Raw genomic sequence first — 24,088 nt, forward strand, 5'->3', positions numbered from 1 at the left:
GATCCCAGATCTACAGAAAATTCTTTCATTTCTGTTGTGTCCCCCTGCTTCCATCCTGAGTGTATGTCCCCAAACTTTCATTTAACATGTCATGTTCAAACACTAGTTCAGAGCAGTCTGGAATCAAGACTGCCTAGTTTGAGCTCCAACTGTCACAGATCTTGGGCTTGTCACATAAGGCAATAAAATCCTTAAGGAAGAAAAACATCAGAGGTAGTAAATGCTGCATAGAGTTTAAAAAGGATATGATACAGAATCACAGGATGGCTACTTGAGATTGTGGGCCTGGACATGAACACGGCCTCTTTGAGGAGGTGGTGATAAAGTGATACCTGATGGAAAGGAGCAAACCTGGAGAAGGAAGCTCAGAGACAGGAAGCGGGGGTGAAGGGAGGGACAGGAGGAAGAGAATTCTACACTGAGGACAGTAGGGCAAAAGCAAGCTCAAGGTGGATAAAATGAGACGCTGCATGTGGAGTCTAGCATAATGGTTGGTGGGTAGAGAGAGAGGAAAAGAGGGAAGTAGTTGAACAAAAATTAGAAGGGAAGGAAGGAGGGAAGGTATGAATGAACGAGAATCTCGAATCCTGTAGGGCTGAGCTCTCTAGGGGACTTTACTCATCCTTTTAATCTTGCTTTGAACTGCATTTTCTCTTCTCAGTTGCAATTACTACTTGGCCCTGTTCTGCTTATAAGAGGAGCTACTATTAAGAGCCTAGTGAGTCAGATTCATTATAGGTTTTATGTAAGTTCCCTTTAATCCTTACAACCTGAGGCAGGTTATTATCCTTATATGCTTGTTTATGGGTGAGAAAACTGAGGCTGAGAGTGTGTAACTTGGAGAAAGATGAAACATCTAGGTAATGGTAGAGCCAAAACTTAAATCCAGGCTGGTCTGATTTCAGATCCATGCTCTTGACTGCTACACTATAGTGCTCCTCAATTAGACTGCTCTTTAATAGTTTCTACATTTGTAACAGCTGTTCATTCCACTCAGTCCATCTTGTTCTTCATTATTTAGCTATCTCTGTGATACACCAGTTTCTTCTGCTAGCCAGATGTAGAAAAGATCACTTTTTCTTATAGAAACATTATCTCTTAGTTATAGAAGGCATCTTAATATAATACATAAGGCAGAGGCTTTGAAGTTGACTGGGCCAGTATGGAATTCAGGTTCTGATACTTTTCTCTGTGACCCTGGGCAAATCATTTAGTCCAGGTCTCATCTTTCTTACCTGAAAAGTGGGAATATTATTTCTCTTAATAGCTGACTGAAAATTAAAAGACATAAAGTAAGGAAAGTCCCTAAAATAGCATCTAACAAATGGCAGGTGCAAAATAAATGGCTGCTTAAGAAACAAAAACAAAACCTTCCTCTCCTCTTACAGATAGGAAAACTGATTTGGAAATGTCTTGCTGAGAGAACAGATGCTCTATTTCTCTATCCAATTTCCATGATTCCAGCATCCCATGATGCAAGTTCACTGGAACTACTAAAGGCATTCTGTTAATGTGATTTCTGCCTGAGTCAGCTCCGGCTGCAATAATAAAATATCATAAACTGGTGGGCTTATCAACAAAAGAAATCTGTTTCTCACAGTTCTGGAGGCTGGAAGTCTGAGATCACGGTTCCAGCACCACCAGGTTCTGGTGAGGACCCTCTTTTGGGTTGCAAATAGCTGACTTCTTATTGTGTCCTCACATGGTAGAAAGATAGCTAGAGAACTCTCTGGGATCCTCTTTTTAAGGGCACTAATCGCACTCGCAAGGGCTTCAGCCTTATGACCTAATTATTTCCTAAAGCTTCACTTCCCAATACTATCACATTAAAGATTAGGATGTCAACATATGAAGTTTGGGGGACACAAACATTCAGTCCATAGCATTGTCCTTAAAAATGTCCACTCAGGCTGAAAGATATTTCTCCACCTGAATTAAAGAAAAAGAGGTAATGTTTCACGATTCCAGATTTGTAAAACAGGGATAATAATGCTGGCATTTTAGGTTTGTGAAGATCAAATGTAAGGAATATAAAAGTATTTTAACATATATGAAGTGACTTATAAATTCTATTATTAAACATTCTATGAAATCAAGGCGGCCAGATTACTTGAGGCCAGAAGTTCGAGACCAGCCTAGCCAACATGGTGAAACCCCATCTCTACTACAGATACAAAAATTAGCCAGGCATGGTGGCGTGTGCCTGTAGTCCCAGCTACTCAGGAAGCTGACGCAGAATTGCTTGAACCCAGGAGGTAGAGGTTGCAGTGGGCCAAGATCGCACCACTGCACTCCAGCCTGGGCTACAGAGTGAGACTCTGTCTCAAAAAACAACAACAACAAAAAACCCCACAAAAAACTGTTTTGCTAAGTGAAAAGAGGAATAATTGGAATTTTATAACATAATTGAAATTAAAGGGATTTTGAAAAATGGGAGAAATGATCAGAAACAAGAGAATGGAGTTCAAAACAAACACAGGACATTTAATAAAAAGCAGCAAATGACTTATAAATACTGTTTATTGTAAATGCAAATAAAATTGAGGACTGTGTTTACTACAATTTTAAAGAAAACTGAAAAAGATGTAGATGAGAAATTAAAAATAATGCTAAGGATTAAGTTTCGATTAGGTTAAATTTAGTGTAAGAGAGTGAAAGCTTCTATGCCAGGGTGCTGTTAAACAGAGCTGGGTAAACCGTTGCCTTCACATGGTGTGCTTTGTGACTCCCTGCTGACCAAAAGTATTTGGTCACCCTTTACCATCAAATGTTACAGTGTCTGAAATTATACCTGCAGACCAAGTCTTCTAGGCTAAGGTTAAATATCCCTAATAAGGGACCTATTTAAATTGAGGTTTCAGGACCTGATTATTTCTTAAGACCACAATGGCCTTGAAAGCAGGAAGAATGAGCTCAAGAAAGGAAAGGGAAACACACACTCTACCCTTTTCTAAAAAAGATTTTTCAATGAAAGTTACATTTTCTGTACTATACCACCACCCATTAACATTACAGAATGCAGGGGGAGCTTACCCTGATTTGCAAAACTTACCACATCTTTTGAGTTCCAAGAGGAATATAAATCATCTATTTATAAAACCTTTATTAAAATATATATTTAAAATATATATATTGTCTTTTTCATGAGTTATTTACAGGGAGATTTATTCCAATTTTTGAAACAACACAGAATACAACAAAAACAGGCTGGGTGCGGTGGCTCATGCCTGTAATCCCAGCACTTTGGGAGGCCGAGGCAGGTGGATCACAAGGTCAAGAGATCAAGCCCATCCTGGCTAACACGGTGAAATCCCATCTCTACTAAAAATACAAAAAATTAGCCGGGTGTGACGGCACATGCCTTTAGTCCCAGCTACTTGGGAGGCTGAAGCAGGAGAATCGCGTAAACCCAGTAGGCGGAGGTTGCAGTGAGCCAAGATCATGCCACTGCACTCCAGCCTGGGTGGCAGATCAAGGCTTGTCTTTAAAAATGAATAAATAAATAAAAGAATATAACAAAAACACTTTAAAAGAGAACAATGCATTTTAAATATATTTCCTGAAATAATATTCCTTAGAAAAGATACAGGGTATTTAATTACCTAGATTTTAACAAAATATTCTTTATAGAAATAATTATAGTCTTTACCACAGAGTCACCAAATCTGTACCCAATCAAAACAGAGTCAAATAGACCAGCTCTCATTAAACTCCATTAGGAAACACCAATTTCACATAGTACTTCTCTTGATGTACAGCAGCAACCTCTGCTGGAGAAAAAAGGGTATACTTCTAATAACAAAGCACTGAGCTCAAACCTGTTTTGAACAGGAAGAACTGAAAGTTAGATTTCTTTCATTTCCTGTTAAACCAACACCTAAGTTAAAATTATTTTCAAGGTCTTAAAGACGCACGGGCCTTATCAAGTATATCCTTTCTGATTTTTGGATAAGTTGGATGTGCTTCAAGAACCTGCAAAACAAATAAAGAACCCATAAAAACTTGTAACTAATAATCAAAAACTACGGAGTTACAAAACTTACAAGAAATGAGCATTACAGTTAAGATTTCCTTGTACTAATACTACAACAGCTATAACACTTTTTAATGGTGGCATTTTAAATGTAACATGATGACTCCTTTATATTAATGGTAGTTAGATGAGAACAATAGAATGTAAATATCAAATGTAGAAAATATAACAAATATAACTGCTTACCTAATAGATGAATTGTATAAAACAATTATGTATCAATGATTTAAAATATTTTTGTAATTTAGCTTTTCATTCATAATATTTGATAAACCCTTAGAGGGTGACTTTTATACAGCAGCACACATTAGCTTTACCTGAAATGATCTTGAGACATACGTATTTCTAGATCTACTGAGTCTAAGAGTGGGGAGACGCTAGTTTTTTTTTTTAACTCCAAAAATGATCCTAATATATAGCCTTACATTAACACACAACCCTAACCTGACTGAAGTACTGCTTTACAGAGACTCAGTAATCAACAGCAATTACTAAGGCCAAGTATTTACTGTAATGATGCTAACAGATCGCTGTGTGGGATAAGGGGCATTACAAAATTCTTTTCTAATGAACTTTTCTTGGAGGTCCTTACAATGTTTAACAGAATGTCTTATATGGAATATCAATGGGACAATGTATATATAAAGAGACTCTGCAAATTCTAAAACTGTAATTTAAATATTTGTCATTTTAGTAGGTGATCATTTACTAGGGGATGAATTACAGAATGTAATTGAATGACTTCTAATAGAATTCCTTTTTATCTCTAATTGATCAATCTGAATTCTCTAATAACCAGATTCAGACACATTCACAAGAACTTCTAATCAGAATAATGATCTGGAGAATCTATACTGTCTTCAAATATCTTCTAACTTAAAGACTAAATTTTATTTAACATGTTTCTCCCACTGGTCTTTGTCTTTTTTTTTTTTTAAAGTAAAAGTCTCTTTTACTCCACCTCTTTAATCCTACTCCTTTCCATACATGTAAATATTCTATGGTTTATTGTTTAATATGTACCCTTCAGTGGTCTTTGTCTTTAAATTGACATAAACATTTTATTATTTGATCTCAAAGTAAAAACATGTTTTTTATTTAGGTGAACATCATTTTCTAAATTTCGAACACTGATAATCTCCCTAAACATACTGATAAATCATTTAACTAAAATAATGTATCCTCTATTTCTATTCATATACATCTGGAGATTTAAAAAAGTAGGAAATTGTGCATCTGAAAAATTTTAAGAAATCTAAATTTAAGTGTTTACCTGGTGACATATGTCAATTGAATCCACATATCTTTTTGCTTTTAAGTAATTAAATGCCAGTTTGTATCCTGTTAAGACAAAAACCATAAAACAGAATGATGGAGTACACTGCTACTATTACTTTTCCTTGCCTCCTCCTTTCTTTGCTTACTCACTAGAGAATTGTAAGGGAGGCCGGTGAATGAACAACCAAACTACACTATACAGAGAAGTTGTGTGATAACAGAAGGCAGAGTGACACAAAAGAAGTGTAAGAAGAAAAGAAAGTGGAGTTGAAAAAAAGGACCACAGTGAATACATTGATCGGTTAGAAAGCTGCCATCCCACAAGTGTGGTTTCTATAACTTACTAGAAAAGTCTCATTTATTTCAGGTTATAGTAAAAACTCATCATAGGGCAGTAAATGACAACACAGCCGTTCATTTATACAGTACAGATTTATTTAGCACTTACAGGCAAACTGATGCCTACAGTTATGAGGTTTGCATTCTATTAGGAGAAAAAGTACATTTTAAAATAATTGCATGAGTAAATAATTTCAAAACTGAGATAAATGTTATGAAAGAAAGATCCAGGCCAAGTGAGTTACCATAAAGAACCTGAAGGGTATCAAGAGATGTCTGAAATCTGAAAAATGAGGCATCAACTAGGCTAGGGTGGGAATCAAGGACACTCTCAGACAGAGGAAACTGCATGGATTAAGGCCAGTGGCAGGACACACAGGGAGTTAATGAACTTGGAGTATGGCGAGAAGACAGAGCACATAGGAGAGCGACACAGAGGAAGGCAGATTAGTCATCAATGACTGGTAAGAATTATCACAATTACTGATAGTGAAATGCCACACTTCTATTATCAACAATTAGAAGAATATTTAACACATTCCTCTTAATGGATGTTGTTCTCCTGTAACATGCTATAAAAATGAGAAAACTAAGAAGACAAGAAAAGTAACAGCAGCTGTGCACTCAGTAAACAAGATATAATGCAATGTAAAATAATGTGTAATAAAAAATATCGCACTCTACCTCTTAAAAATATGAAATAAGAAATGTGAATAGTGCTCTTCGGTTCTAATAAAAGTACTAAAACAAATGTTTAAAATTTTAAATGTTTGAAAAGAATTACTGGCTAACACTATCAGATGGTAGTAAAAAGAAAGAAATAGAAATGATCTAAAATTCACACTATTTTATATATAGTCAGGCACTGCATGATGATGTTTCATTAACAACAGACCATATACATGATGGTGGTCCCAAAGATTTTAATACTGTATTTTTGCTGTACCTTTTCTATGTTTACATACACACATTGCTTATAGCATTCATGACAGTAACATGCTGTACAGGTATGCAGCCTAGGAGCAATAGGCTATATCAGATAGCCCAGGTGTGTAGTAGGATCTACCACCTAGGTTTGTGTAAGTATACTCTAAGATGTTCACACAATGATGAAATTGTCTAATGATGCATATCTCAGAAGATTTCCATTGTTAAGCGACACATGACTGCATATATATGTGTATGTTTATATATGTGTGTGTATATATATGTATGTCTATATATGTGTGTATATATATATCTCTACACACACACACATGCACACAGGCACACGTGGGCAGGGCCTATGGCAGAATCTCACATCTCAGATTTTAGACATAAATAAGAAGTTTCAGAGAGGTAAACTTAATGTCATTACTAACAAATTCTAAAATGAACTAAAAGGGTTTGTGACATTCAAAAAGTAAAGCAATTTTTAAGATGTCATGCCAAACATACTTACATGGGAACTAGTCAAGATTTCAGTTTTGGTTTGTTGCTTCTTGACTAGCTTTGGGATCTTATGCAAGTGGCTTGAACTGTCATTTTCAGGTTTCCTCATCGCTAAAACAGGAATAACAACTCCTCCCTCTAACTCTTAGTATAATTTTAAAAATCATATAAAATACTTGTGAAATGGTTTTTAAAACCTTAGAATACCACAAAATATTAGCATTTTTTAATGTAAACATTCACTATATTATAATCACAGAATTTTAACACTGGAAGAAACGATGCATGACCTGGTACAAAAATTTCAGAGGAAATAAAGACCTAAAAAGGGGAAAGAAAATGTGCACTGCAGCTGCACTACACCTGCCAAACTTATTAGAACTCAACTATATGCAATCAGGAGAGACAGCGAGAGAATGCAAACATTGTACACAGTCTAATGACTGTCCTATAACCTGAGAATAGGTATGAAGGGGGAAACATGAATAGTTTCTTCTCTCATTGGATCTCAGTTGTTCCTAGTGTGTTTCTTTTTTTCCTCGTGTATATTTAAGATATACAAAATGATGTGGGTGTGTAGATATATGTGTGTGTGTATATATATATTTATTTATAAATGATTACTGCAGTCAAGCAAATTATCCATTCATCATTCATCCTGGTGCCTCTTATAGTGACAATATTCAACCCTGAATTCTATGGAAAGAGCATGAGCATGATTTTTTTTTTTTTTTTTTTGAGACAGAGTCTCACTCTGTCAACCAGGCTGCAGTGCAGTGGTGCGATCTCAGCTCACTGCAACCTCCACCTCTCGGGTTCAAGCAATTCTCCTGCCTCAGTCTCCTGAGTTGCTGGGATTACAGGCGCCCGCCACCATGCCCGGCTAATTTTTGTATTTTTAGTAGAGATGGAGTTTCACCAAGTTGGCCAGGCTAGTCTCGAACTCCTGACCTCAGGTGATTTGCCCACCTCGGCCTCCCAAAGTGTTGGGATTACAGGCATGAGCCACCGAGCCTGGCCATGAGCATGATTTTAAGGGTTTTCTGACAACTGAAAAAGTGAAATACATTGTTTATTTGGCCAGGCACGTTGAGGGTGTTAGATGCAATGACAATCTTAAGGATGAAATTGAGGAATTAATGGAGAGCCTTAGAAAGAAATGATTACCAAAGCAAAGCTGGAGGAACTGATAAAATAATCTATAAAATACAATGATGACACAATGAAAGAACTAGTCATTTGGAATCTCTTTTATTTGCTGAGGTCTTCCAAGGAATGGAATATATAAATAATTTAACTTCTATGTGCATTCCTTCTGTGGAATAAAGTGTCAAAATTAATATTTTAAGGATATTTAAGGACTTTTCATTTTACCAGATGACTTTATTCTGAAAGATATATCACACCTTAGAATAAAAAATACTATAAAAATCATTAGTTCTTGTGCTTTGCACAAGTCTAGTATAGTATGAGAACAGACTCCAGGAAACTAAAAGATGAGGGAAGACCCGAGCTAACAGCAGTTAGTATGAGGGTGACTCATTTGACTGCAAATCAAAATCGAATTCACACGGTGACATGGCTGCTGAAAAGACTGATGCCATCTTAGGCTGAATTAACAACTACAAATTGCCTAATCAAAAGAAAAAAATAGCTTAATTATACTTATAAGCAGCCAAATCATATTTGAGAGGTTGTTCATTTATGGCACAACAGGTCAGAGGGACATGCAAAAATAAAACATCACTTTCCAAACTTACATGGCCATGGCATCTACCACCTTCACACTCCATTCTTTTTAATTAAAAAAAAAAATAATTATTAAAATCTCCCCAACTGTTCCAAAGCACAGTTTGGGAAACACTATTTTAGAGCTTCCAGGAGACAGCAACAAGGAAGATGAGAGACTCGGAATCCAATCTTAGGAAGAATGGACAAGTAACTGCAGATGGCTTGAAGAGAAGTCCTAGGACACAGGACTGAAGATTGCAATTTAAAGGGTCATGATGTGTAAGAGGGAGGCATTCTGTAAGTTGCTCCGGAAAACTTGGGCAGTTTCAAGGAGGCATATTTCAACCCAATACAAAGAAAGAGTAAACAAACATGAGGATGAGCTCCCTCGTATGAGGAGAGAGGTTGGTCATGACATATATTCTGATGCCACCTCTGTTAGGGACACTGTAGACTAGCATTACCCAAACTAACAGCCTGCAAAACACTGGGACTGGATGATGTTTCTAGATGCTCAGGAGAAAAAAAAAAATGTCCCATGGTCAAATAATTGTGGGAAACATGGCCCCTCTGTGATATCCATCGCAATATACGTTAGTGTTTAAAGGCTTTGAGAAGTAAAGAAACCTGTGTAATTCAATTTAATGCAATATTTTCCTAACTTACTTGGCAATGGAAACATCTTTTTCCATGGCATTCCCAATTTTAAAATAGCACCTTCTTTTAGAAGGAAGAGAAGGGGGCAGAATTAGACTAGATGTACACTAAGTGACTGAGGACAAGTTTGGAACTCAGGAAACTGAACTATTAGTAGCTAGTAATATATTATGAATATAAAATTTATTCTCCTTTCAGAAAGGTTGACAATGAAAATTGACTCAATGTTTATTTTGTTTTGAAAAAAATCAAATGCATTTAAATGAAAATTAATGAATAAAACATAATTTTTCTGTGAAAAATCTAGGTGATTGCCAAACTCACCTACTGCCGGATTTGTCCGATTGCTGTATTTCCATGCCATCTCATAGTTCAAGGCAGCATCTGTATATGCTTGCTCTTTTTCCATAATGTATCCCATATATTCATAAGCTTTGCAGCAAGACTGAAGAAAAATGGGAGACATCAATAGATTAAACTTGATATCACTAAGATTTTATGGGATGTTTGTGACTATAGAGGTCGATCATATCAACCCATTTAAATGACAAATCAAACAATGGTTTTCAACCTTGGCTAGGCAATCAAATTTTTTACTGAACTTAATAAATGATTCTGATGGCAAGTCTCCATCACATATCTGCAGAATCAGGATTTTCTTTACAGAATCAGAAATACACAATAGGGCATTTGTGTTTTACACAAGCCCATGTACACTATTATAAGTAATTTAAACACATACAAATACAGAGATAAGAGCATAATGAACTCCATGAACCCTTATCTTCAACAATTATTTTGTGACTAATACTGTTTCACCTCTATCTCACAAACCTACCCTTCTGTATTACCAGAAAAAATCCTCAGATATTGTATCAACTAAGTCTAAATGTGTTAGTGTGCATCTGTAAAAGAAAAAGACGTTATTTAAACAGAACCACAATTTTATCATACCTAAAATGTTAATGACTCCTTAATAGCACCAAATATCCAGTACTGTCTAAATTTTAATTGTCTCAATATAATTTGTTTTTGTTAGATTGAGGACTGAAATAAGGACCAAACATTGTAACTGGTCAATGTTTTGATCTAGTCTCTTTTGATCTAGAGGTTTCCCTTCAGTATGTCTGTCTGTCTCTCTGTGTCTCTTTTCTTGAAATTAAATGTAATAGAAACAAGAATATTTATCCCTGAGTTTCTCACAACGCAGATTAATTGACTGCATCCTTGTGGTGTTTATATAATGTATTCCTATGTCACTGACATTTTCTGAAAGTTGTAATTAGATGTAGAGGTTTGGATTCAATTTTGATTCTGGAGGAGAGAGGTGAATCTACTTCAAACATCAGTGCTATGATAAGCCACACTGGAGACTGAGGCGTAAAAACATGGACGCATGTTTTTGTATATTTCTTAATTGTAATTTTTTTCCAGAATATGAGTTTAAAAATATTGAAAAATCTGAAAGTATATATTAAAAATCACTACATTTAAGATTGAACATTTTATTTATACCTAAACTTAATTTCTTATCATTTTACTTTTCTCACTTTAATGGAAGAAATCTCACCAGTAATATTTTCATTAAAACCATTACCAATTACCCATTTTTAAAAAAACATAAAAATATGAATACAGGAATGCACATATTCCCTTTTGATTCAGGCTCCAATAAAGCTCAGCACAACTGCATTAAATTATTATTTATCTTGATTACTAAGTGTTTCACTTGTCTCATCCCAACCCTAGCCCTGCCATAGATGTCTGTTCTTCTATTGGGAGGCACAGAATGTCTGATTCTCCCTCTTTTTGTGATGTTACATCCATATATAAATTTATCAGGGTTGAAAAATGGGGATAGCCTATCAGTCTTTCTTCATTAATTAGCTGGAACATGTCTATGATGAGAAACGTCTCATTGACTATTTGGTTAACCAATTCTGTACAGAAAAGGCAGGATATTTATTTGCAAGCTTTAGAAATAGCAGTCAGTTCACTAGCATGCTGCAGTGGTTACCAATTAGGTTTTTTGCTTGTTTTGTTTTTTCTATTTTGGATCTTTGAGAAGTCATGGATTTAAACAGATTTTATGTATTTCAATATATTGCAGTTATCATTCTTATCGATACTTAAAGCATCCCAACTTCAGCTACTGGAGGTGTCTTCAAGTTGGCCCCTAGATCTTTCACACAAACTCTAATCATCATGGATAGCTTCCTTCATCATCTGGTATGGCAAGACAGTCTAGTGTCGTCTTGTACATTTCCTGCCCCAGATATGGATGACTTCCATTTTTTAAATTATGTAATTCAAGTTTCCTAAGCTTTAGTTCTTAAATATCATGCTTTCAATATCAACATATTCAACCAGCAGGGCTGAATGAAGCTTCTAAAGCAGCCATCATGTTCAACCATGCAATGTATTGTTATCAGCGTTCTGAAAAACTGAAATTGTATGTGCACTGAAATTCTCATGCAATCTTGGTTAATCCTAGACTAGATATAGAAGGGTAAACTATTCAGCAGTTTAGATTTTCAAAGCCTATTAATGAGCATTCGGCTTTTCAAAGCCAATTTAACATAAAATTTATGTAACGAATCGTCTAGAATAGTGCATAAATTGATAAATGCTTGGATCTTTCAGGTTCTTAAGTTCCTAGGAAAGTATCTTAATAGTACTAGATAATCTCAATTGCTCTTTAAAAAATAAATGGTCCATTTGTAATCTAATTCGCTCAATGAGAATAAAACAGATTTACTGTGATTAAGATTTTGAAGAATTGATATGAATATATGAAGATAAATATCATTTCTAAGTTGTGTGCAATTATTTCTCAACAAAAAAATAAATCTTAACTTTAAAGAACTGTTATAATGACATCTTTTGTAATTAAACATCAAAATGTTAGTAAAAAGCCTTAAATTCTAAGGACTTTATAATATTCAATTTTATACCTAAATATAAGGAATTTTTATTAAACAAATGAAATTAAAAGCTGAAAAGATTTTCTCCCACAAAATATATTATGCATAATAGATTCTAATAACGAGAAAATGACATGCAGCTGCAGTAAATTCATCAAGAGTATTTCTTAATGGGAGGGACAGACGTCCGCAATTAATGTTCTTCTGCAATTTTCATTAGTTCTGGGATGAGACGGATAATCACAGGCAAGCATTTGACATTCCAAAAACACTTTCCGTTAAGTAGGGCATCACTACAGCTGAAACTTGAAATTGCATAAATCTTTTTTTTTTTAAACTTTAAAGGACAAATGGCTTTTTTCTTATTATTAATGCTTGTTTCCTGATTGTGGTAAGAATAAACATTTAATTTTCAAAAATCACACAGGAATCCTTGGAAATGGACTAACACTCAACAATATCTATATGGAAAGCTTATGCAACAAAGGTCAATAATTATTTTTTACTCTTCAATCACCTACTCTATTATGACGCAGGCACCGTTTTAACAGTTCTTCTGCCATGTCATATTTTGCTGATTGAATGTAAATATCAGCAAGTAGCAGCCAACTCTTCTCAAACTCTTCAGCATCAATAGCATTCCAATTCATTTTCGCAATACGCTTCAGCTGGTTTCTGGCTCGTGGAGTCTGTTTCAAGATCATATAAGCTGTTGCCATTCCCAAGAGTGCTGGGATATGCTCTTTCTATAAGAAAATAAAATTTTAGACCACAAGATGCACAAACATAAATGCCCCAAAAACATACAGAAAGCAGAAATTGCTACATAAGAACTAGTTTGTGGATTCTATTTCTAGCTCCATTACAGATAACTGTGATTACAGGTCATTATTTAACACATCAAGTACCCTCAAGCTACTATGAAGAAAACTTGGTCAAGCACTGTGTGGTCAAGATAATTGAAGATAATGACAACTATTCAGATGCCATATGCACACAATTCCAAGAATTAGTGAGACTTTATCTTTAATGGGATTCAAACAGTCATGTTTTAGTTTTGTATAGAAACAGAAAAAATAAAACTCTATTTCAGTAAAATCCTTATTGAGCAGTTTGTATTTCAGATTTAACATTTAGGCTCCTTAGTTCTTTCACCTGTCAAAGACGAGTAACAATAATTTACCTGCAGATGATGGTCCTTACCCATTATGACTTCTATTGCTTTTTTTCCCCCTCCCTTCTCCTTTTATCCAAAAACCTCTTCTCCCAATAAAGTTTGAATAATGAAATGTTAAAAATAAGGCATATAATTAATTCACCACTTGGAAAGTATATGAAATAAACTCATGCCTTAAAATATGCTTTTAGATTTGGAGTCTGCAGCTTCCTAAAACAATCTATATGATATTCTTTTGGATAGGGTTTGAAGTCAGAGAATGTCACTCTGTGAAACCAATAGGTTAATGAGAACTCATAAAATGGAGGCCATTAGTGATCTATCCAGACAACTAACTTTCATAAGCAATAATGTGTATGTTCCTGATTAAGGTAGGATGCTTCCTAAATTTCAGCAGAGGGATTATGATGCTTTTATAAAGAAAGAAGCCTCAGCTTAACATACAAATAAAGGGGCCAGGAGGGCAGCTCACATCTGTAATCAAAGCACTTCGAGAGGCTGAGGCTAGTGCATAGCGAGACCCCGCATCAACTGAAAATAAAAAAGAAAAACTAGCTGAGTGTGGTGGCCAGCCCCTGTAGTTCCAGCTATTCAGGAGGCTGAAGTGGGAGGATCTCTTGAGACTGGGAGTTCAAGGCCACAGTGAGTTATGATTGTGCCACTGCACTCCAGCATGGAAGACAGAATGAGACACTGTCTCAAAATAAAAACAAAAACAAAGGGTAAGAAATTGTGACTGAGGAACGGTGATACCATTACTATAATAAAAGTATACTATAAGATAGCAAATTTGGGTAACTCATAAGGAATACTGCAAAAGGAGAGTGGTAAAATGTTCAATGTCCAACTGATCTTTGGAAGTAAGAAATAACTCTGGAATAGAGAAGGGCAATACATCAGGGTTTTATAAAAACAGCTTTTAGAAATATAAAAACTTCCTTGCCTCAAATTCTGTATCTATCAATAAGCTTCCAAGATATAATCTGTTCCTCTAGGTAAGGGGTGGCAAAATGGTTTGAGTGTCAAATCCAACCAATTGGTTGTAGATTATGAAGAAGTGTGGGATGTTACCAATTACTGAGCCTCACCCTCTCCCCACCCCAGCCCACCTCAGGTGGGCCAGGAGAGGAGAGAAAATAGAGGCCTGCTATGTATTTGTCAGCCAGGTCCTAGCACAGCCTAAGAGGAGGAGGGTCCTATGAAAAGGTCCCACATTCCCTCTACACTACACAATTAAAAATAACCTCTCTTACACTTTGAGTTTGATTAGAACGTATCGGTTCTTCACAACTTGATTACTCCTGAGTGAACTGAAGAACAGTTTCTAAAAGCAAACCTGAGTTCTAATCCCTGCATTAGGTCTTTTTTTCTGGTGCAGACATCCTAAGACCTACAGCCAGCTTCTCTTTCTGTCTCTCAATAACTCTAAATTGCAGTAACTTTAGATTGCAAAGGACAAGACTTGGATGTGGACAATACAGCTGTTATTATAAACATCTCATCTTTATGGTTCAAGGTGATGCAATGAAAGCAACTGGAAACACTTCAGCTTGGGCTTAACGTATCTTCCAGCATTTCTTCCATGATTTCTCGTCACATACCTCTTTTTTGGTCCCTCTGAATGACAAATAGGATTGTGAACATACCCTATGTTTTTCTGCCTCCCTGACTTTGTTCACATTTTCCTCTTCCTCTGAAACACATTGTCTTCATTTCTGCCTGTTAAAATGCAATTTATCTTGGTTCTTCAATCATACCTGTTTCTTAAATCCTATTTTTTCTTAAATCATACCTTCTTTACAAAAGGGTCTCCCAACTCTCCTTATACTGTCTCCTACAGCATTTTTATTTGCAATTCTAGTATGGAATGTAACACATTTTGCTTTGTATTAAGTCATCATAGTCAGTATGCTTGTCTTGTCTTCCGTAGGCTATGAGAAACTTGAAAAACGGGACCATACATTATTTATCTTTGTGTTTCCCACTATGCTTAGCACTCGCTGGCTGCTTAATGAATATTCATTATATTGAATACATGCAGCCTAGGAGTTAAAAGAAAAAAAATGTGAGAAAATTTGATGCTTATGAAACTTCAGCTCATATATCATTATCTTTTGAATAATATGGTTAGTAAACAGATCTGAAGATAGTATTTTACTAACCACATACGTAAGGATGATTAAAAAAAATAACACAGTCTTATCAACAGAAAGCAGGCATAGTCCTTCTAGGAAATAGCTGTAATATCACTCACTGCTTTTGGCTTTTTTTCTCTCTTAAACTTCACAGTAGGGATAACGGATTTAGTCAAAATAAACTTTCTCATTGTTATGAGATAGAATAGCACATCACAGCATTCAGTAGCTATGGCACCTGACATGAGACTGCGCTTCCTCATGTTCCTAGAGATTCTCTTAGATGTACATGATTGCCCTACTTCTGCTCTGCCTTCATTCAGCAGCTGTCATCCATCTGCTCCACAAAGCCAATTCAACAGAGCATGACCCCTGAGCACATTACTTCAATGTCTGCAGAAGCGCCTTGCTTTGGAGGGTTGCTGCTGCCATGCTGTCCTGCTGTTTTATTCCAAGCGTGGTAATAAAGCTGCCATCTAGGATACTTGTACCCAAGCCACAACAAGAGTTGCAGGTCTCCCAAACCCCTGACATCTCAATCTCCTCCAGGGCCCTAAAAGGTGAGGGGAAAGAGATCACTGTCCAGGGCTTTGCGTAGTTTATTGCTGCCACTGTGACTACTGAATCACAAGAAATCACAGCAAAATTCTGTATGTTCTCTGAGAGACATAAAATGAGTTTCCAGTGGCCTACAGCCACTTCCATCATTGAATGGAAGAACAAACATGAAATTCAATGAGTATGCTTAGAAGTAACTATTACCAACTGCTGATGGGAGGGTATCTAGAATTCCTTTCTTAATATCAAGCAATTGAAGAAATAAAGTGCTGTGTGAGGGAAGGAAAAACAGTATCTAGAGAGTAAGAAAAAAGGCGGAGGAGGCCGAGGTAGACGGATCACCTGAGTCAGGAGTTTGAGACCAGCCTGGCGACATGGCAAAACCCCTTCTCTACTAAAAATACAAAAAACAGCCAGGCATGGTGGCAGGTGCTTATAATCCCACATACTTGGGAGGCTGAGGCAGGAGAATTGCCTGAACCTGGGAGGTAGAGGTTGCAGTGAGCTGAGATCGCGCCATCGCACTCCAGCCTGGGCGACAAGAGCAAAACTCCGACTCAAAAAAAAAGGAAAAAAGGTGGATTCGAGCACAGTGAAAAGAGAAGAAAGCCTCTGATTTTGTAAAATAATACTATGAAAATAACAAATATGAAAAGATTGCAGGAGGTTATTTCAGTGTTGCTAAAGAATATCATTCTTTGTATGACTAAATTATAAGCTATCAGTATTGATCTCATGTAGCTATATAGCTGGAAAAATTCCAAGTTCATGTAAGTGAAGAAGTAAGATATCAGGGCAGCCAGGTGTTTATTTCCACTTAGTAAGTTAATCTTGGCTACATCTACAACACAGAAATTCTCCAGGGGATAAAGTGGCTCCCTTGATAATTAACTTATATACTTTTGAAGAATTCCGTTTCTCTAGAATTTAACATTCCAGTAGAGAGAAATATATCAACAACACAACAAAACAGTAACATCGTCTCTTCCGCCAAGAAGGGGACATTGTGTATGCCCAACTATATACCTAATTTTTAATAAAAGTTAAGTAATTAAGTCAATCTTCAGAAAATAAACAACTAATCAAAATATATGTTTCTATACTACCAAATAAAGATAACATATGAAGCTGAAAAAGGAAATCCACTAACCTCAGATGCTGCTATTTCAGTGAAGGTATTTAATGCTAGTTCAACATTAGATTTCTGTTTGGTAGCCATTAAGCAATAGTTTTCCATTATGCGAAGCTGTACGTGACCCTGAACAGTCTGAGGTTTTAGTTCCTTAAGAAGTTTTTCTGCTGTTCTTACTGCCAATTGCACAGATTCTTGCTTCTCAGTTGAATTACTGTATGTAATTAAAAATAAATCACTTCTGTTTCTTACTCATGATACAATTCATTGAGATTAGAATCAGCTTTTGTACACAAAAGCTCTGGGCACTCTTTAATACTCTTTTTGTCACTCATTTAAAAGTAATATTTTGTAAAGAATGTCACTCATTCTCTTCTAATACAAAGTGAAGCACAGTTACAATGCATTTTAAACAAAATTAATATGGACTCAATAAAACACCATTAAGCATTAATTTCCTCTAGAATGAAGACAAAAGTCGGATAATATCTACATGTTGTAAATGTGTGCATTCCAGCAAATATAAAACTATAAGTAGAATCAGAAAATTAACATATATCTATTCAAAAAGTGAAAGGAAAGGAAAAAAGTGACAAATACTGTATTACTTCATTCTATGTTTAATCCATTTTACACACAGGAAAACTGAGGCTTGAACAGGTAAAGTAATTTTCTAAAGGTCACACAACTAATAAGTGGTAAACCTAGGACCTGAATCTAAGCTTATCAGACATATAAAATCTACTCTGTTCTCTTCACCACATTGCCTATCAGACTCTCAGAAATTATATATGTGTCAAACAGTAATTTCAAGTGCAATTTGAATATTTAATAGCAATTTTCTTATTTTATACACACAAACCCATGCACATAAATATACATAAATCAATTAATAAAAGGAAATTAAACACTCAAAGTCCAATCACTAAAGCCACTGGTCTTCTTCTCAGGCCTTAGGCTTATCTTGCCTAAACATGTCACGCTGTTGACTACCATTTCAAAGTTCTTCTCCCTTGGCTTCTGTAACACTACACAGCTTTAATTCTCTTTTCACCATGCTGATTGCCCTTTTCTGACCTTCCTTCCTCCTCCAGACCCCTCAAATGTTAGCAAGCTTAACATTTAGTTCTCAGATTTTTGTTACTTCATTCTACCACTCACAAAGAGACCATTCATGGAGTTCCAACTATGCACTCTGCAGATGTCTCCCAAATCTCTATCCCTAGCTGTGACCTCTCTGAGTTTTAGTTTTGTATTTTGAATTGCCTGAAGAAGATTTCCACTTGAATAGCTTATAGTTCCATAACAGTAATGTTACCTCAACCTTCCTAAAACAACCATAAACATGCCACTTCCCTGCTCTAACTGGTCTCGGTAATCCAAGCCTTAAAATCTGTTGTTAAAATCTCTTGGCAATCTACCGCTAATTTTCTCCAGCTCCTCCATGCATCTTCTCCTGAATACTATGCACTGCTATGATTCCTAATAAACTCTGACAATACTTAATATCTATTTAAATCCATTTATGTTTAGTTGCAGATTGAAAGGTTTCAGGTATTGTCTTGCCTCTTAATTAAACACTCCTGAAGGCAGGAACTACCTCTTATATTCCCTTTATGTCCTAATACATTCCCCACACGCCTTGCCTGAGTCAGAAGAGAGGACAAGCTACTAATGCAGGTTGATAAATAACCACTGACTAGCAGTATACCACACTAACAGCAGTCAGGACTCAGTCTAAATCTTGCCTCCATCATTACTATCACATTAAACAAGTTGACTCAGCTTATTCTGCAATACTGTTGTAGAAAACAAATGAGATAGTGCGTAGAAAGTATAGAGGACAGGGTCTGGAAAATAACTACCATTTGTTAAGTAGTTACTATTATTGTGTGGATAATTTTTGCTATAGTTGTCAAATTCTACAATTAGGGGAGTGTCTTCATAGCATGTCTATTATTATTTAGGAAACCTAAAAGCATTTCATGCCTGTTTCACAGAATAGTTACGTTAGCAATAACTATCCTATTGAATAACTATTCAATTTGCTAAAATAACTATTCTCTGAAACAGGCAATGAAATGCCTATTTATTTAATTTATTCATCTGACCTTTCATTATTGCTATCCTAAATTTAGTTCTTTTGTATAGCATCCCTGTTTATTATCTCCAGCAAGTGTTTTTTTAAAAAGGATAGTATGTCAAATAACTCACCCCAGGTCTCCATCCAGGTTTTCAAATACTTCACCTCCAACAGTTTCATTATCTGGATTCAAACAGATTTCTATCATATTATAAAGGGCATTTTGGCCCCAGTCACGATCTTTCCGAGCTTTATTAAAATGTCGAAGGGCATCATTTGGTTCTCCAGTGTACCTTGTTAGATGTTTAAAAGAATTATTTATTTCAATCACTGACTACAAAATTTATATTAGTTTATAATCTGTCTGGTAAATAAAACTGTTGAATTATTTTGAAATGTACATTTTTTTTTTACTACAAAAAGAAAAGCTTATTCTACTTGATTTACAATGAGAAAAAAAAATCATGTAGCATTTATTTGTAAATAGATTTACCAAAGATACAGTCCTTTACAATACTGAAATCCTGGTTCCAATTTTGCTCTGGAGTTACGTTTCTCAGCCATTGAGAAAAATCTTGGGACATCCTCGAGTTTTCCACATCTTCTTAGGAGATCAATCAAACGAGATAATGTCATATAATTATCTAGAAACAAATAATACTTCAGATATGGGCACCATTTTATACTGTTTCTTTTGTTGGTTATAATTCTACTTCATTAGAGTATAATTTACTTCATATAAAGTACATTTTAAATATAAACAAAAAATGCCTCAGGGTATAATTCCCTATAGAGGCTGTATGGCCAACTAGATGATCTACTAAATAATACAGTTTGGGCTAGGCTGGTCACAGTGTCTACATAGGCATATCTAGAAAAACGCATATTTCTTGTAACTTTTCTATTGTTTGGGGGACCAAAACCTTAGAGAAACAGCCCCTACCTAGGTAATCTAGACTTTCAACTGTGAAGTTCAGGAATACCGATTTAATTGCACAGAACAAGTTCACTGTCGGTCTCTGAGAACCCCTCTCCTACATACTGTTGCTAGGAAGGGTGTGGGAACAGTACAATTGACAAATAATGTACGGGGTGGGCAATAAAATTTTTCTCCAGTCTCTCTTTGATATGTACATGTAGCTAACATACCATATGCTAGCTTACCATACTAGAACTTTAGCATATTAGTCCCCATAATTTAATCCTGTTTCACCTTCTTCTAAAAAAAATTCATTCATTCATTCATTCATTCATTCATTCATTCATTCCTTTGATCTCAGGTATAATTTCCTGGGAGGTTCCTAGAAAGCCTTCTTCCAATTCTATCTAGTTCTCTCTTATCAGTAACAAACTAAGCTTTGAGAATAATTTAATAAATCTTTTTTAGGATTGTAAAAATAATGTATAGACACTACAGAAAATAAGGAAAATATATATAAAAAGTACAAAGAAAAAAAAATCACCATATTTCCAGCTAAAGATTAGCACATTTTGGTGTGCTTTCTTTCATATTTGAAAACCAACCTATATATAAATGTAAGCAAAGATATGTATTTCTTTGTTTACATTCATACAAAATAGATATTTATTTAAATATATACAAAACTGGAGTCACATTGGGGTTTTGATTTTGATCGGTTTTGATTGGTTTTAATGTTGATTTTGATGAACATTAAACAGTAAACATTTCCCAATTGTCATTAAACAATCTTCTAAAACATGATTTTTAATGGTTGCGTAAGGGCCTACTTACTGATGATTCACATTATTTATTTCTTTATAGTGGTGTCTTTTAGATGTTTGTGTGCTCAAGTTTCAGTTAGCACAGGACTAGGGATTTGTAGGGGACTTGTAAAAACCCTTAAATAAGCTATTCTGAACATGTTCTTAGGTTGAATTTCTAGAATTAAAACACACAAACAAAAAAGCTTGTTTTAAAGCTATTTATCCTTGACTCTATTTTGCTATTTGAAAAGAGATGACACCATGTAATTCAGCAACTTTCCTGAGTATATACCCAAAAGATTAAAAGCAGAGACTCAAACGGGTATTCGTACACCAACATTCATAGCAGCAACCTTCACAATAGACAGAAAAAGTGGAAAGAGCCCACATGTCCATTGTGTTTGAATAGATAATCAAAATGTAGTATGTACATATAAAGGAATATTGTATATTGTATGTCTGCCATAAAAAAGAAAATTTTGACATACACTACAACATGGATGAACTGTGAAGACATTGTACCAAGTGAAATATGCCAGACACAAAAGGACAAATGCTGTGTGATACAGCTTACATGAGGTGCCTAGAATAAATTCATCAACACAGAAAGTAGAATGATGGTTGCCAGGGGCTCCGGGAAGAGGAATGAGGAACGAGGAACTGGTGTACAGACTTCAGTTTGGAATGGCAAAAACGTTTTGGAGATGGATAATGGTGATGACTTACACAACAATGTGAATGCATTTAATGCCACTGAACAGTACACTTAAAAATGGTTAAGATGATGAATTTTGTGTTATGTATGTTTCACCACAATACAAAATATTCTTTAAAAAAAACTTTTGGAAACACTTCATCTACTTAATTACAGGATGTCAAATTAATACAGGCTGATAGTATCATTTGTCCCCTTGACACACAATCTTGGGTCCAGAGATTTTGTTCATCACACCTTTTAGCATCACTAAAAAGGGCACAATAAGAATATGGTTTCAGAAAAAGACAATTCAAATATTGGTCTTGTCCTTTAGCTATGTGAATTCAAGCAAATTACTCAAATTCTTTGAGTCCAATATACTTATTTTCTTAAAATAGGATTATAATATTGACTGTAGGAGTGCTACAGAAATAAAGGCATGAAAAATATTTATAAATTACTAATGTTATTAATAATATTTATACTTCCAAAAATGTTGATAAGAAATAGAGTAACTACCCCATAATAAAGCCACAACATCTGGAAGCTATATTGGATTAAGCAAGAACTAAAGGTTAAAATTTCGGATTAAATTTTTTTTGCATGATACTGCTAGTATTATCAACATTGGGAAGGCAATTTCTTGAATACTTCTTATATACTATTGAAGTGTATTCATTATTAGTTCAAGTTATAATTACCAGTGACAGATTAAATTACATTCACTTGTCTTTGGTTAACCATGACATTTGACAGAAGGCAAATTTCTGCACTTAAGAAATCTATTAAAAACTAAAATGTATATTACCTTCTAAAAAACTTAGCTGGTCCATCTTTACTGATGAATAGTAGGAAGATACCAAAATAGTTATAGGGTGATGAGATGTGGCAAGCATGCAGTGCTATGGTATGGTATTACAAAGCACAGGATTCTTAACTCTGCCTGGAGGAGTTGGGAAATTTCACATAGGAGTTGACCTTTGAGCAGCCTCAAGGATAGGAGGAAGATCTTACTAGACGGACAAAGGCATTCCAAGTAGCAGAAGGCATGCGCCAAGAGGGAAGCAGAGAACAGTGTGGGGAGTGTTGGTAACTTTGATATTATTAAAGTGGAGGAAGAAGGATAAGAAATATAAATGGCCAAATAATTTGTGGCCATATTATTATTAAAATAATGCTATGGTTTTAGACTTTATCCTGAAGCACTAACTTAAATTTTAAGCAAAGGGTAGGTTTTGATTTTTAGAACCGATATGCTAGTCCTATGATGACCTGGAGCAGCCAGAACCTAGAAGCTGGAAGATGAGTTGGGAATCTGCACTAGTTCAGATGAGAGGTGATAAGGGTCTTCATTAGAGCAGTGGGTTAGGATACGACAGACTGGATGTGTTAGCTAGCTATCAAGCAAACAGAACTGAGGAGACATGTTAACCAATTAGTTAGTATGAAGGAAGGGGAAAGCTCAAGGCGATCTGGAGATTCTGAGAGAGAAAAGGGGCAATCTGTCATGAGAGCAGTACTTAGATCTAGAAGAGGAATTTTTCAACTACTTAAATTAGGTCAAATTTGTACGGTACATTTCTGAAATAAGCTAAAATAGAGCCTTAATCTAAAGTACAAGATGTGTTACTGAGGATAACCAATAATGTACACATAAAATGAATGGAGATGCATGTTTTAGAGTAATTCCAACAAAATAGATCTGTGGATAAGTATGTAAGGTACTAGTAAGAATAAAGCATACAACACAAGATTAAAAACTCTTAAGATTAAAAATATCACATAGACAATAAAAATTTACTTAAAATTTTGTGGTTGTTTTTGAGACCAAGTCTCACTCTGTCACCGAGGCTGGAGTGCAGTGGTGTGATCTTGGCTCACTGCAACCTCCACCTCCCAGGTTCAAGCGATTCTTCTGCTGTATTTTTAATTGACTTGGTGTTTTACAGTCATTCACTGATCCATTCAACCAATAAACATCTATGTTGCCACATCCATGTGCATGGCATTTTGTCTGATATTGGGAATATGGTGTGATCCCTGAACTCGAGGAGTCTACAGTGTAATAAAGAACACAAATATGCACATAAATATTTTTAGTAAAATACTATAAGTAATAAAGATGTATGGACAAAGTAACCGAGGATTAGGGTTACCAACTCATCACAGTTTGCCTGTGACTTTCTGT

General features: G+C 35.4%; 1 protein-coding gene across 4 annotated transcripts in view; it reads right to left on the reverse strand.

Moving 5' to 3' along the window:
• Positions 1-3,130: 3,130 nt before the first annotated feature.
• Positions 3,131-24,088, reverse strand: part of TTC21B (tetratricopeptide repeat domain 21B) — a 79,898-nt gene continuing 58,940 nt past the window's right edge. For 2 of the 4 annotated variants that reach the window (XM_004032725.4, XM_055380250.2), the window contains 7 exons: positions 19,972-20,122; positions 19,610-19,771; positions 17,414-17,609; positions 12,915-13,139; positions 9,794-9,914; positions 5,307-5,374; positions 3,131-3,972 (listed from right to left, as the gene is read on the reverse strand). In XM_004032725.4, coding sequence (XP_004032773.2) covers positions 3,895-3,972; positions 5,307-5,374; positions 9,794-9,914; positions 12,915-13,139; positions 17,414-17,609; positions 19,610-19,771; positions 19,972-20,122 — 1,001 coding nt within the window. In that variant the 3' untranslated portion in view covers positions 3,131-3,894. The other 2 variants (XM_063694955.1, XM_055380253.2) reach the window with 2 other exon arrangements.

This window comes from Gorilla gorilla, chromosome 11 (genome assembly GCF_029281585.2).
Source record: "Gorilla gorilla gorilla isolate KB3781 chromosome 11, NHGRI_mGorGor1-v2.1_pri, whole genome shotgun sequence".
Taxonomy (NCBI): Eukaryota; Metazoa; Chordata; class Mammalia; order Primates; family Hominidae; genus Gorilla; species Gorilla gorilla.